This window comes from Marmota monax, unplaced genomic scaffold (genome assembly GCF_021218885.2).
Source record: "Marmota monax isolate L192 unplaced genomic scaffold, Marmota_monax_Labrador192_F-V1.1 WCK01_AAM20220418_F8-fsc00284, whole genome shotgun sequence".
In the NCBI taxonomy this organism is placed as follows: domain Eukaryota; kingdom Metazoa; phylum Chordata; class Mammalia; order Rodentia; family Sciuridae; genus Marmota; species Marmota monax.
The window spans coordinates 248,280-263,230 of NW_026694275.1; the positions used below are offsets into that span (position 1 = coordinate 248,280).

The 14,951-nt window shown below is 36.0% G+C and overlaps 1 protein-coding gene and 1 non-coding gene across 7 annotated transcripts in view; one reads left to right on the forward strand and one right to left on the reverse strand.

Moving 5' to 3' along the window:
* The window catches only part of Taf1 (TATA-box binding protein associated factor 1), an 82,287-nt gene that overhangs the window by 37,365 nt on the left and 29,971 nt on the right, over positions 1-14,951 (reverse strand). For all 6 annotated transcript variants that reach the window (XM_058586278.1, XM_046467040.2, XM_046467043.2 and 3 more), the window contains exons 25-32: positions 13,686-13,897; positions 9,647-9,755; positions 9,322-9,420; positions 8,855-9,032; positions 5,456-5,523; positions 4,046-4,168; positions 2,436-2,528; positions 2,266-2,350 (exon numbers count right to left, since the gene is read on the reverse strand). In XM_058586278.1, the coding sequence (XP_058442261.1) occupies positions 2,266-2,350; positions 2,436-2,528; positions 4,046-4,168; positions 5,456-5,523; positions 8,855-9,032; positions 9,322-9,420; positions 9,647-9,755; positions 13,686-13,897 (967 nt within the window). The remainder of the gene's footprint in view (positions 1-2,265; positions 2,351-2,435; positions 2,529-4,045; positions 4,169-5,455; positions 5,524-8,854; positions 9,033-9,321; positions 9,421-9,646; positions 9,756-13,685; positions 13,898-14,951) is intronic.
* On the forward strand, positions 5,623-5,726 carry LOC124108625 (U6 spliceosomal RNA). Its single transcript, XR_006856734.1, has one exon. It is a non-coding gene; the product is annotated as a U6 spliceosomal RNA (small nuclear RNA).

Consider the following 14,951-nt stretch of genomic DNA (forward strand, 5'->3'; position numbering starts at 1 on the left):
ATTCTATACTTCCAACACCAATATGTGAGAGCACCAGCCTTACCAGCATTGAATACTTTCATTAAATATTGAACTTATCCAATAGGTGAAAAGAAAAATGGTATCTCTTAATTTCAATTTGCATTTTTGATTACTTGTGCAATGGAATGTTTATTCATATTGACTAGCTATTATTTTTGTCTTCTGTGACTCATCCATCTGCCCTCTGCTGCTTCTACTATTAGCATCTTCTGGTTTTTTCTTATTGCTTTATCCCTTCTGTCTTAAGTCAGGCATCACCAAGTCAACTAGACTTTCTGTAATTTTTGCTCATCACTTGCTTTATTCAGTCTTTTTGTTAAGACATCTGTAAACCCACCAACACTTCCATCACCAGGTTTTTAGATAATTAGCTTTAGGTGTTTTCCAGAAATAATAACAGAGAGGTAACTGACCTGACAAGAGGCATTTTTACTCTCTAATTTCCAATAAGAAGAGTACAAGGGAGAAAGCAGATTCTTTCAACTCAACCCAAAAGGAATGAAAATGGAAGGCTCATCTACTACTTCCTTTAATGAAACATACATGATATAGTCAAGTATAATTCCCTGAACTTGTCCTGTTCTTTTATTCTTCCATGGTATTGAATATTCTGATCTCTATCCAGAATATGCCATTTCCTTGATCTCCTCCCTTTTCTCCCTCCAATTCTCTGTCCCTTCTATTTGTCAAACTTAGAGCCACCATAAATAAAACTGTTATTATAGGGGAAAATCAAATTATCATGTGGATTCTTAGTTGAGACCTCAGAATGTTAAAAAAAAAAAAAAAAAAAAAGTCTCTCAAAGCCCTTATCCCCCTCTTCTATTTTTCTTTAAAAAATTTGTGGGATTATTGTTTCCCTGCTTTGTTGTTGTCCCATTTAGGATAAAGTAAAATTATTGAGTATGATGCACAATGCCTTCTGATTCAACTCCAGCCTCTCTTTCTAAACACATAACTCATTAGTCAGTTACCAAAATGTATTATTATTTTTTTTTTTTGTGGTACTAGGGTCTGAACCCAGGGGTGCTCTACCACCAGGTAATATCCCTAGCCCTTTTTTCTTTTTTTCATTTTGAGGCGGGGTCTTGCTAAATTGCCACGGCTGGCCTCAAATTTGTGATGGATCCTTCTGCCTCAGCCTCCCAAATTGCTGAAGATTACAGACATGCACCACAATACCCAACTAACATGGACATTTAATTGCATTCACAACTTGTTTCTTAAACCTATTATGCAATTTCGGGTCTGTTGTCTTTACATACTGCTCTTCTCACTACCTAGAACATTTTCTCCTTCACATGCTTTGTCTACCAAACTGTATTGATCCCAGCTCATGAAAAACTCTCTCCCAGAAAGCTTCCTCTACATCTTACTCTCATTTAGTCTGTCCTGTGATACGCTGTACATGCTTCTAACATAAGTATTAATAATTTTTTTTTTCTTTTCTGTTTCCCCAACTAAGCTATAACCAATTTTGGGGAAGGAACGATATCTAATTTGATTTTGTACTTGGAATATCTATTATGCCAGCATATATAAGGTACTCAATTCAATGTTTGCTTAAAAAGTGAGTTACTCAGAAATGAACTTCATAAACTTGTTTATGAAGCCCTCCTTAACCCTTAGGTTAAGATACTCCTTACCTTACTGTCCTCTAGTGCACTTTATACATCCTTCTGTTATGTCCCTTATCAAGCTGCATTTTAACTCTATCAAACTGAATTGTGAATTATTTGAGAACAGTGAACATCTTTACTATCAGGAGATTAAGTAGCGAGCACAGAGCCTAGCATGTATTATTCAATTAGTTCATGTACTGAATATAACTCCATGCATCAAGGAAGCTTACCATGTTCTAAAGTCACACATCCCCCTAAGCTCCATCTAAGGGCCTCGGGCATAGGTAAGTTTTCATATCTTATGGAAATGCAGTGATGACTCAAAGCCCAAAGTAATATCCATTTGATTTTTATTCGCACCTCATTTTTCTATGCTTTACAGAATTTCAAAAGTAAGCATCGACTACTTTTTTATCATTAAAAGTTTAATAGCAAACTTTACAGAACACTCACTAACATGTGTGCCTGTTTAAAAAAAAAAAAGCAGACTAAACCACTTGACTGATTCAGCTGACTACCACTTCTCAAGGCTGCTGCATACACTTTAATAAAGCTAACTAACGTTAGATGGATGGAGGATGGACAGGTCGATGGAAAGAGAGAAAAAAAGAGAAATACCCACCATTGTACTTAACACTGTTGGCCAGAATAAGGTTTACATCATCTAGAAAGCTCTCCCGACTCTGGTACTTGTGCTTGGAGATATTCTATGACATAAAGAATCAGAAACTTAGATTCAAATATAAAACGATATCAATTACAAAAAAAAGCATTTCAGACCAAGTCACTCACCTTACGTATAGTCTCTAAATCCATTGGATTGACAATCACTTTGTAATAATCTGGAACAAACTTCTTATTAACTGGGTGATGAAATGGCCAGGACTAGTAAAAAAGAAGGCAAGCACAGGAAATTAAATGTTTTTTTTTTTTGTTTTAAATTTTTTACAGTACTGGGGATTGAACCCATGGCAATCTACCACTAAGGTACATCCTAGACTTTTTAAAAAATATTTTTTATATTTTATTTTTTAGTTGTGGTTGGATACAATACCTTTTATTTATTTTATGTGGTGCTGAGAATTGAACCCAGGGCCTCACATGTGCTAGGCAAGTACTCTACCACTGAGCCACAACCCCAGCCCATCCTAGACCCTTTTCAAAATTTATTTTGAGACAGAATCTCACTAAACTGAACAGGCTGGCCTCTTACTTGCAATCCCCCTGGCCTCAATTTCTCAAGTCATATTACAGAGATTTTAAGTGTGTGCCACCATGCTTAGCTGGAAACCACTCTTTTTTTTTTTTTTTTTAACTCATTTCTTCTCTTTTTAAAAAATATATATTTTAATTGTCGACAGACCTTATTTATATGTGGTGCTGAGAATCGAACCCAGTGCCTCACACATGCCAGGCAAGTACTCTACCTCTGAGCCACAACCCCAGCACTGGAAACCATTCTTTACACCAGAGATTCTCATCTTTTGTTGGGTCACAAATATTCCTGATGCAATCTATAGACCTTTTCCCCAGAAAAACTCATGTTCATATAAACTTTTGTGTATTATTTAAGGAGTTCAGGGGTCCCTTTAATAAGAGTTCCTATGCCCTGATCATTAACAGTTAAAATTCCTTATTCTTAAGGTTCAATTCCTAGTACTACACACATGAAAAAATAATAAATTTTCTAAGTCTCATCCAGAAATTTTATAGCAGTACACACTTCGAACATATGCCTACAATGCATGAGAAAACTCGGTTCAGAATTTCTGGGAAGGGTCATTACAACAAAGTGGTTCATAGAATCAATAAAATAGATTTGATGATAGCCCTGCCAAAAAGTTGAAACTGGCAAACCCCACCCCCCACACCCAAAAGACAACAAACACAGTTATTATCACAGTGTTCATATAAAATCACCTCTAAATCAACAGCCATCTATTAGCTGGCATCCTTTCTCTATAGCACTATTCAGGAGCACACAAATACTGAATTATAAAACAAGAGGATCTCTTTTTGTTTTGGTGGGGGAGTTAGTAGGGCTTGAACTCAGGGGCACTAAACAACTGAGTCATACCTACAGCCCTTTTTAGTTTTTATTTTGAGACAGGGTCTTGCTTAGTTGTTTAGGCCCTTACTAAGTTGCTGAGGCTGGCCTCAAACTTTTGATCCTCCTGCCTCAGCCTCCCAAATTGCTGGGATTATAGGTGTATGCCACTGCTCCTGGCTTTGGCCATTTTGATTTTAATGATGGAGTACTCACACAGTAAAAATGTTGACATTTAAAATTATGTACGAGTTTCTATAACCTGACATACACAATTGTTAAGAATATAATATACACATACATATGCTATACTTTTTTTCCTTTCCCCTCACAATATTTAGCAGAAACCACTTACGTCTGGAACTGCCATCATTTTTTGGGTGACAATGTTGTCTAGAATGAAGGAAAATGCCACTTGATCATCATCATCAAGCAAGGGATTGATAGCTTTCTCTAAACGAGCCAATTTATCTTCTTTCTGAAATAAAACAAAACCAAGCCAAGATAAAAGTTTTCCAGATATAAATATAAAGATGAGGAGTATCTTTATAAAAGTTTCCCAGATGTTTCCCTGTGGTGCAATCCCCATATAAAAATTAAGGATTGGGCTGGGGATGTGGCTTAAGCTGTAGAGCGCTCGCCTGGCACGTGTGCAAGCCTGGGTTCGATCCTCAGCACCACATACAAATAAAGATGTTGTGTCCACTGAAAACTAAAAAATAAATAATAAAATTCTTTCTCTCTCTCTCAAAAAAAATTAAGGATAATTTAAGTTTCAGCAAGCTTTTTTATGACCCTTGCCCCAAACAAGTTGAACTCTGAAATATCATTTGGTTCTAGGTGAAAAGTATAGAGAGATACTCCAGAATACAAGGGTCAAAAAGGATGTTTCAACAACTTCCTTAGATATTCTACATTCTTGAACACTAAAAAGTATACATCCTTGCACATCAACAGCTTGGCTCCCACAACAAAAACACCTTTAGTAAATAAGGCTTTATTCATCATGCTGGGTATTTTTTTTTAATGCAGAACAATATATTACTAAACACACTGAACATTGATTAGTCACTACTGATTAATAATTTTATATAAGAGAACTTAACCCAATAAATTCATTTCAGACTCTGTATGTTAAAAAACTCTTGTGTTCCCACTGTTCCATATCCACCTCAACATAGTTTTGTTTTTTAATTTTAGCCTTTCTAATGGGTACTAGTAGTACTTAACTGTGGCTTAAATATACATCTCCCCAATGATCAATCAAGTTAAAAATTTTCTCATGTTTATTGACCATTTAATTATCCATCCTTTGGTGAACTGCCTATTTCAATAGTAACATGATCATCACACTTGTGTTTCTGTGAGCTTGTAAAGTGCCACAATTTTATTTGGTAAGATGGTATATAGATAAATTATATTTGAAAAATTAAAATTGCTCCTTGCCAAAACATTAATCAGTCTCTTAGTGACAGGGAACTCCCAGGGAAGTCAATGTCCTTCCCTCTTTCTAAGGAGTTAAATAATGTTCTAGATCTTAATCTTACTATTTAATAGTCATGATGCCCAAAACAAGTCATTTTTTTCCATATGGATTGAGCTTTCCCATCTATAAAAAGGACTGGCCTATAAAATTTCTAAGGCTCCCATGTACTAAGCCTCTGCCACTCTTTCTCCTATTTAATTTGTATACCTTTCTCCTGATAAATCCCCTGCTTCCTAAATTCCATTACTCCCCACCTTTATGTCCCATTGCCTGTTTTACCTCTTTGAGTTTTTCATCACAGAGATCCAGCATGGATTGAGAAATCTGGGTCAATGAGTGCTTTGGACCTACAGAGAGAATAGTAAGAGATGTAACCATTAAATGCCAGAGGCAAGAGTTTCCAATGCCTTTTAACATATTTAGTTAAGAACCTAATACCCTAGGGCTTGCTTCAGTAGCACATATACTAAAAATTCAAACAATGCAGAGATGCTTAGCATGGTCCCTGTGCAAAGATGACACATAAATCCATGAAGCATTTCATATTAAAGACAATAATGACTGGGTGCAGTGGTGCTTGCCTATAATCCTAGTGGCTCATGAGGCTGAAGCTGAGGCAGAAGGGTCGCAAGTTCAAATTCACTCTCAGCAAATCAGTGAGACCTTCAGCAATTGAGACCCTGTCTCTAAATAAAATAAAAAAAGGGTTGGGGATGTAGCTCCATGATTGAGTGGCCCTGGATTCAATCCCTGGTACCATTACATAAATAAATAAAAATAATTAAAAGTAATATTCCAGTGAGTCAGGTGACTGAGGCAGGTGGATCTTTTTTTATTTTTTCCTTAAGATTTTGATTTTATTTTTAGTTGCAGATGAACATAATACCTTTATTTTGTTTATTTTTATGTGGTGCCGAGGATCCAACCAAGTGCCCCACAAATGCTACACAAGTGCTTTACCACTAAGCCCAAGGCAGGTAGATCTTAGGTTCAAGGCCAGTCTCAGCAACTTAGTGAGACCCCAGTGCAAAATAAAAAAAGACTGGAGATGTAGCTCAGTGGTAAAATACCCTAGCTCAATCCCCAGTACCAAAACAATAAATTAATTAGTTAAAAAGGGCTGGGAGTATGGCTCAGTGGCAGAGCACTTGCCTACCATGTACAAGGCCGAGAGTTCAATTCCCAGCACTGAAAAAAAAAAAAAAAGAAAAAAAAGAAAAGAAAGAAGACAATTGGGAAAATAATGAGCTATAGATGTAGATCAGTGGTAAAGTATTCCTGGGCTCAATCCCCAGTAATCCTCCCCCCCAACACACACACACACAAAGGCAGAGAAGAGTATATGAATCATGGTAATTAAGAGTACAGGCTGTGGAATTAGATACACCTAGGTTAACATTGCTACACTGAAAAAAAAAATATCTGTACTTTGCCACATGATCACCTTGGTCAAGTCATTTAAATGGTACTGGCCTGTATGTTTATCTGAAAAATAAATAGTAAAACAGTACCCATTTCAAAGTTTCCTTACAACAAAGTAAAGAAAAAATTCAAGTAAAGCACTTGGTGGTATTTCTACTATTATCAGCATTCAGTATGAGGAAGAAAATAGAGTGAACTAGAGGGGGATATAAGGCTGGGAGATTTTTTGTGTGTGCACGCAGTATCAGGAATACTTCTACTACTGAATCCAGGAATGTTCTACTACTGAGCTACATCCTAAAATCCCTTTAAATTTTTTATTTGGATACAGGGTCTCACTAATTTGCTGAGGCCAACCCCAAACTTGTGATCCTGCATCAACCTCCCCAATTGCTGGAATTAGAAGCATACATTACTGCAGCCAGCTGAGAAATTATCAATTTTTTTTCTTGTGGTGCTGGGGTCTTGTGCATACGAGGCAAGCACTCTACCAACTGAGCTATATCCTTAGCCCAAGAAATTACCAATTTTTTTAAACAAACATCTTCACTTCAGTGACCCGTAGGCACCTCAAGTTCTATATCCTCAGTCAACTTTTACCTTTCCATTCCTCTTAAAAACTGATTTTGTGGGGCTGGGGTTGTGGCTCAGTGGCAGGGCACTCACCTAGTATGTGCAAGGCTCTGGGTTCGGTCCTTAGCACCACATAAAAATACATAGATAAAAATAAAGGTATTGTGTCCAACTATAACTAAAAAAAAAAAAAAAAAAAATTTTGCTTTTAAGTAATTATCCTTGCAATCTGAATGACAATTGGACCTAACAAATTTATTCTTCCCTTGTATATGCCTGCATGGCCCTGAGAATATAAATAAGAAACATACTTTCTGCAGGAAGTCACAAAGTGCTGATATATATAGATAATTATGATATACTAAGGCTAGGAAAGTTGATTTAATTGTGCTGGGGAACAGAAAAATGAGTCTTTTGAGTAATCTGCTAAGTTATTTTAAATATAAATGGAAATTCACCACTCAAGGGAAGAAAAGACACATCAGAGAGAAGTCTATAAAGATATGAAGAAACAGCATGGAATTTTTTTAAAGTATTTTTTTTAATTATACATGGACACAATATCTTTATTTGTTTAGTTTTATGTGGTGCTGAGGATCGAACCCAGTGCCTCACATGTGTGAGGCAAGCACTCTGCCCTGAGCCACAACCCCAGCCCAAGGAATTTTTAATGAAATATAATGGTTAAGTGTTATAGGAGTCTACATAGTAAATATGGAAGCTGATCATTAGCCATGAGAGTAGATAAATAGGTTGGGCTGGCTTGTAAAAGGTTTTAAAATCTAGATACTACTACTGTTCCATGCATACAGATGAGAAAGGCTATGAGAGGTTAAATAACTTATCTACAGTAATTCAATTAGTAAGCAGCAGGGTCATGATTTATATTCTATCTATACTCTGAATCTCTACCCTACACATCAGTGCTCAAGGAGTCAACTGAAAACCAGAAAACATTAATCCTTTATATGCAGAAGCTGTATCGTTCCTGTCTTTTGAGTCTTAGAAACAAATTTCTTCTTCCTTGCCTTTTCAACTTCTTCGTAAAAGTGGACACATAACAGTCCCTATAACAAATTTGTAGGCCAAGGCAAAGATTCACACACAGCAAATATGGTCACAAATGTATACTTCACACAAATTCCATCCCCACTAAATGCCGCACTCTACTACTTACCTAGGACTATTTCATCTTCCCACCACTCCCCATACAACTGTTTCATTTCAACATAGACTCCAAATTCTCAAGAGAATATATTAAGATTAAATAATGGGAAAGGGAAGAGAGGAGGGATAGGAATAGGAAAGACAGTAAAATAAATTTGACATAACATTCCTATGTTCATATGTGAATACAACATCAGGGAAAATCCTAATTAGATTGGGATCCTAATTAGAATAAGTTATACTTCATTTATGTATAATGTGTCAAAATACACTCTACTGTTATGTATATCTATAAAGAATTTAAAAATGAACAATAAAAAGATTAAACAGTGGAAATAAAAAATAATGTTTTTATTAAGTGACAGAAACTATGCATTGCCTGATTTTCATACCCACAAATGCACTAATACATTGTAGTTTTTTCAATTGTTCCAGTCAAGTCTGAATTTAGGCCCAATAAGGGATAACAATGATCTTAATGGTGACCTTGGCAGTCAAGAAACATGTGATTCTTACCATTATAGGTTGCACTATTTTTTACAATTAGCTCCAAATGTTCTCTAAACTCTTCCCGAGATGGATAGAGGCGTTTGCGCACATTTTCACGGAGTGTTTGTAGGTCCATTGGTCGAGTGATGATTTTGTAGTAGTCCTTTACAACCTTTGCATTAACTGGCGTGTGGAAAGGGTATGTCTGTGAAAACAACAGCCAACATCATTCTTGAGCAAAAAACACTTGCCAGAACCAATACCTGAAGACTCTCACATCTTATATATCTCCCTGGCCATCAATTCTTAAAGGAATCTTTCTAAATAAAGTAGGTCTATTTAATGTACTATTAAAAAATATATAAAAACTACACCATAAAAAATTAGGAGTTCCAGGAACCTAGGTCTATATGCTACTGCCCTCTATCTGAAATCAGAGATAAAACAAAGGGCCTTGTCATTCCTACTTTAGATATCCAATGTAATGAACTCACATTTGGAAGATCTCTCATGTCATTGATGATAGACTCCAAGATGGATGACAGTGTCACCATAGGGTCTGTCCGGCGCCTGTGGATGGACTTATGAGGTCTCTAAGGAGAAACAATAAGTCAGAATGCTTTATCAAAACAAACAAACAAAAATACAAAACCACATTTCCTCAGTAGATATAGTTTAGAAATCTTGTAATGAACAGCATGAAAAATCCTCAGGGAAAGACCAGAGGGAGAACCTAAATCTAAAGCTGTCAAAGACAGGTCACAGACTAGGAAATCAATGAGAACCCATCTGATAAAAGCAGGCAATGCAGATACTCACATTCAAATAGTCACAGTGAACAGTGGTTCCAACACGTCGTTTCTTCTTGGGAGGAAGTTGCTGTTTAGGGAACTTGAGAACCAGAGATTTTCTGCGAACCTCATCTGCACTGCAATCAATAAAACTTTTATAGCATGCAGACCCTATTTCTAGTTCCCAGAAAAAAAAAGCAACTACAACAAAAAAGTCCAAAGTACCTGAGCATGAGCCTGGGGAAGAAAAAGCCAAACTAAAGGCCGGATATCCACCTTCTAAGGCTCAGATCAAAGCAAGGCCTCACAGTATCTCCAAATTAGTAAAGAAGTAAACAAGTCACAACCTTACCCCAGCTCCCTATTTGGAAGATGCGGGAACTAGGCTAAGGGAATTTAAAGAATCCTCTAATTCTAATGTTCTGTTCTAGAATTAAGGGCTAGAAAAGTTGACTCATTCAGAACAGAAAAGACAAAGAAATTTTAAAAAGAACTTAAAAATTAAGAAAAAACTAGTTTGGGTTTCCCTCAATCATTAAAATCCATCCACCTTCTTCCCTTTTTTTGTAAGGGATCCAGATATCACATTTTCCTTTTCTAATGTGCTTTAAAACATAATGACCTACTACAGATACTGACAAATAAATAAAGATGGAAGAAAAAAACCTAAAACTGAATACAGATAAATATATCAAACTGATTTTAAAATTTATACACAAAAATAAATTAAAATATATTTTAAAGTTAATACCCTTGATTGCACTACTTCAGCAGATACAGTTCAAGGACTAACTCCAAAACACATCTTGAATATTTTATAGCTTTGTTGTAAGTAATGGCATTGATATAGTAATTCTGAAACTATTTTGTACTTATAAGAGCAAATGAATAAATATATTAATACTGGTTATCAGAAAAAAGGCACAAATAAGAAACAGAGGAGGGGACTGGAGCTGTAGCTCAGTGGTAGAGTGCTTGCCAGCATGAGTGAGGTACTGGGTTCAATCCTCAACACCACATAAAATAAATGATATTGTGTCATTTTAAGACTTAAAAAAAATGTGATTAAAAAAACAGAAAAGGATGAGGAAGACTCAATTTATAGGTACAATTTGAATCGAAAGTATCAGTATGAAGTTGTGATTTAAAATACATGTACATTTCCCAGTTCTGTTCACTAAAAATGCCTAGAAGCATTCTCAGAGATAATAAGCATATATAACATCTAGATCTTGTTTTCTAAATGCCATTTCCCAATAACAGAACCTGTGCTCCTTGGAGTAATGGTCATTTCTAGGTGTGGGATAAGGAAAATTCAAGGAGGGCCTGTAACACACCTTACGCCAAAAAGCAAAAGAAGTTCTCAAAAAAAATTACAGAGTCATTTCAAAGAGATGACAGTATCTGGCTTAAAGGAGTGAAAGTTAGGCTATTATCTAAGCATTGAAATTAATGATATTAATTAAAATACATTGAATTTACAAATTAAGAAATTCAGAATCCATACTAGTAATAATTTTAAAAGGAGAGGAGAAAACTTTTTTTTTTTTAGTACCAGGGATTGAACTCGGAGGCTGAACTCAGGGGCGCTCAACTACTGAGCCACATTCCCAGCCCTATTCTGTGATTAGAAACAAGGTCTCACTGAGTTACTTAGCACCTTGCCATTGCTGAGGCTGGCTTTGAACTAGTGATCCTCCTGCCTCAGCCTCTAGAGCTGCTGGAATTAATGGGAGTGCACCACCATACTCAGCTACACATTTTTTCTTTTTAGTACCAGAGATTGAACCCATGGGCGTTTAACCACTGTGGCATGTCACCACCTAGTTTTTTATTTTTAATTTTGAGACAGGGTCTCACTAAATTGATGAGGCTGACTTTGAACTTGCCATCATCCAGCTTCAGCCTCCCAAGCCACTGGGATTACAGGCATGCTCCACTGTACCCAGCAAGAAAGAACTATAGAAAAATTCCATCTATGTAGAGGGATGTCAAAATTAGAAAAATCACCCATTTGCAACCTCCAATGAAATAACTGAGCCAGGCAGTGATAATCAAATGGGTGCTAAAACCAGTAAGATTCGAGAATAGGATATTCATCCACATGTTAATTCTAAAGGGAAAAATTTATTTACCTTTGTTACTATATCTGGGAATCACTACGTTAACAAGATGACGAAACTAGTGGGAAAATCTAACATTACATGTTTTCTGATACAGTGAAGTATATAGTATCACTTATGTATGAATTAAATGGCAGGCCAAAAAATATTTAATCTGAATCTAACCAATGAGAGAACAATCACACAAAACCAGAAATGGAATATTTTATAGGATAATTATTCTAGACTCTTCTAAAACTTCAATATCACACACACACACCAAAAAAAAACCAAAAAAGAAAAAAAAAAAAACATAAAAGGTAGGAAAGACAGTTCTAGATTAAAAAAGAGACCCAAGGGGCTGGGGATGTGGCTCAAGTGGTAGTGCGCTCGCCTGGCATGCGTGCGGCCTGGGTTCGATCCTCAGCACCACATACAAACAAAGATGTTGTGTCCACCGAAAAATAAATAAATAAATATTTAAAAAAAAAAAAAAAAAGAGACCCAAAATTTATCCAATGTTTGAACTGGGATTGGATCCAGAATGAGGGGAGGTCAATAAAGAACACTGAGACAACTAGGAAAATTTGAATATGGTCCAAATAGTACATATTACTGAATTAATATTAACTTCATGAGGTATGAGAATATTACCATGTCATTATATCCGTATTCTTAGATATGTGCTGAAGAATTTAGGAATAAAAGTCATGATTCCTGTGACTTACTACCAAAAGGTTCAAAAAAAAAAAAAAACATTTTAGGTATTCAAGAATAAAACAAATGAAGCAAAATGTGAACAACTGGTGAGTTATGATGAATAGTAATATTAAATTTTTTCAACTTGTTTTTTATAACTCGAGACTGAACCCATGGTTACTTTACCACTAAGCCATATCCCCTAGCCCTTTTTACTTTTTAGACAGATCTCACTAATTTGCTAAGGCTGGCCTTGAACTTGCCATCCTCCTGTTTCAGTCTTCTAAGTAAGATGGAATTATAAGCATGTGCTACATACAGCTAAATCTTTGAACTTTTCTATATGTTTTGAAGTTTCAAACTAAAAAGTTGGAGAAGACAATTTCAGAACGACATTTTACTATTTATTAGACTCTCTGAGGGCCAAAGACAAACATTAGCATAGTTTATACATCTTCCCAACCTTTTTAGATCATCTATTATCAAAATACCATTCAGATTAGGGATCTTGCAAACAATGAGTCCCTGAAAATATAACAGGGTTCTCTTGCATCTATTACAATACTCCAGGTACCATACTATATGCTTTATAGTCACTCTCATTTTTATTTTTATTTTCCTGGTTCTAGGGATTGAACCCACAGAGGCTCTATCACTGAGCTATATATCCCCAGCCCTTTCAAATATTTTTTTTTACTTTTAGACAGGGTCTCATTAAGTTGTCTTAGCCTCCCAAAGTTGCTGGGATTATAGGCTGGCACCACCATGCCTGGCTCATCTTCTTAACTACCCCAGTAAGGGTGATTTTATTTTGCAAAATGAATCTAAGATTCAGAAAAGTTAGGAAGTAGTTGAGCATGCAGTGATACATGCCTGTGAACCTATCAACTAGGGAGGCTATAACAGGTGGATAGCAAGTTTGAGGCCAGCTTCAGCAACTCAGGGAGATCCTCAGCAACTTTGTGAAATACTATCTCAAAAAAAAAAAAAAAAAAAGACTGATGATTTAGCTCAGTAGTAAAACACTTCTGGGTTCAATCACCAGTACCAAAGAAAGAAGAAAAAAGGAAGAAAGAAAAAGAATGCATGAGGGCAAGAAGTGAAGCATAATATAAGGCAATAATTTTCACTACTGGCAACAATTTCTAAGAAAAATCCATCAAAGTTCCTATACCCTTAATACCACTTTAGAGAACACCAATGCATCCACCCCCAACACCAATTTCCAGATCTTTTCTGTAGCACTCCCTGCTAGGTATCACTTACCTTTCAATTAATTGTTTCCCCAAGACAATCTTGGTCCCTTCCACCTTGATAAGTTCTTCATTATCATTATGAATGACTGTCTTTTCCAACTCCTCTTCCTGTTCCTCTGTCATGGCAACAGGGTTAGAAGGTGGAGCATTTGTTTGATAATAAAGGGGACAGAATTTATTTGTCCTCATGTGCCCAATGGCACCACATGCTCCACATTTCAGCTGCAAAAAAAAAAAAAAAATATGTCACCAGAAGTAAGCAGGTAAGAAACATATATAATGCAGGGAAGAAACAAAAACAGCTTGAGAACTTTTGCTTGAATAGAACTGTTATGCACCTATCAATAGAAGCCACTGGAGAAAAGTGCATGACACATAAAAGATAAAATGAAATCCAGAAGCCAAACATTTCTTTAAAAAAAAAATCAGGGCAGATGTCAATGTTTATAGCAGATCAATTCATGAAATCTAAGCTATGGAAACTACCTAGGTGCTCTTCCACAGATAAATGAGGAATGAATAAAGAAAATATGGTCTATATACATGATGGAATATTACTCAGCCATAAAATAGAATGACTTTTTGACTTTTGCCAGTAAATGGATGGATCTAGAGACTATCATGCTAAGTGAAATAAGCCAATCCTAAAAAAAAAAAAATCAAATGCCACATATTCTCTCTGATATGCAGATGCTAATACACAATAAAGGGAGGAGGGAAGAAGTTCAGTGGATTAGACAAAAGGGAATGAAGGGAGGGAGAAGGGAAGGGAACAGGAAAGAATAGAATTAATTGGACATAATTTCCTATGTATATATGAATACACCATCAGTGAAAATCCACATCATGTACAACTGCAAGATTGGGATCCTAATTTGAATAAGTTATACATTATATATGTATAATATGTCAAAATATACTCTACTGTCATGTATATCTACTAAAAAGAACAAATAATAAAAATGTAAAAAAATAAATCAAGGCAGGAGCCAGGTGCTATGACACAACACTATAATCCCAGTGTTGTTGGGAGGCTGCAACAGAAGCAGCACAGGTTCAAAGCCAACTTCATCAATTTAGTGAGGCCTTCAGCAACTTAATGAGACGCTGGCTCAAAATAAAAAAAAAATAAAAAGGGCTGGGCACGTAGTTCAGTGGGTCAATTTCTGGTACCATCCCTCAATAAAAAGCTGTGACAATATTCAGTGTGTGAGGGAAAGACTATGGAAGCTCAAGCACAGTGCACTAGCTGGGTAGACACCTGGGCCCAGGTCAA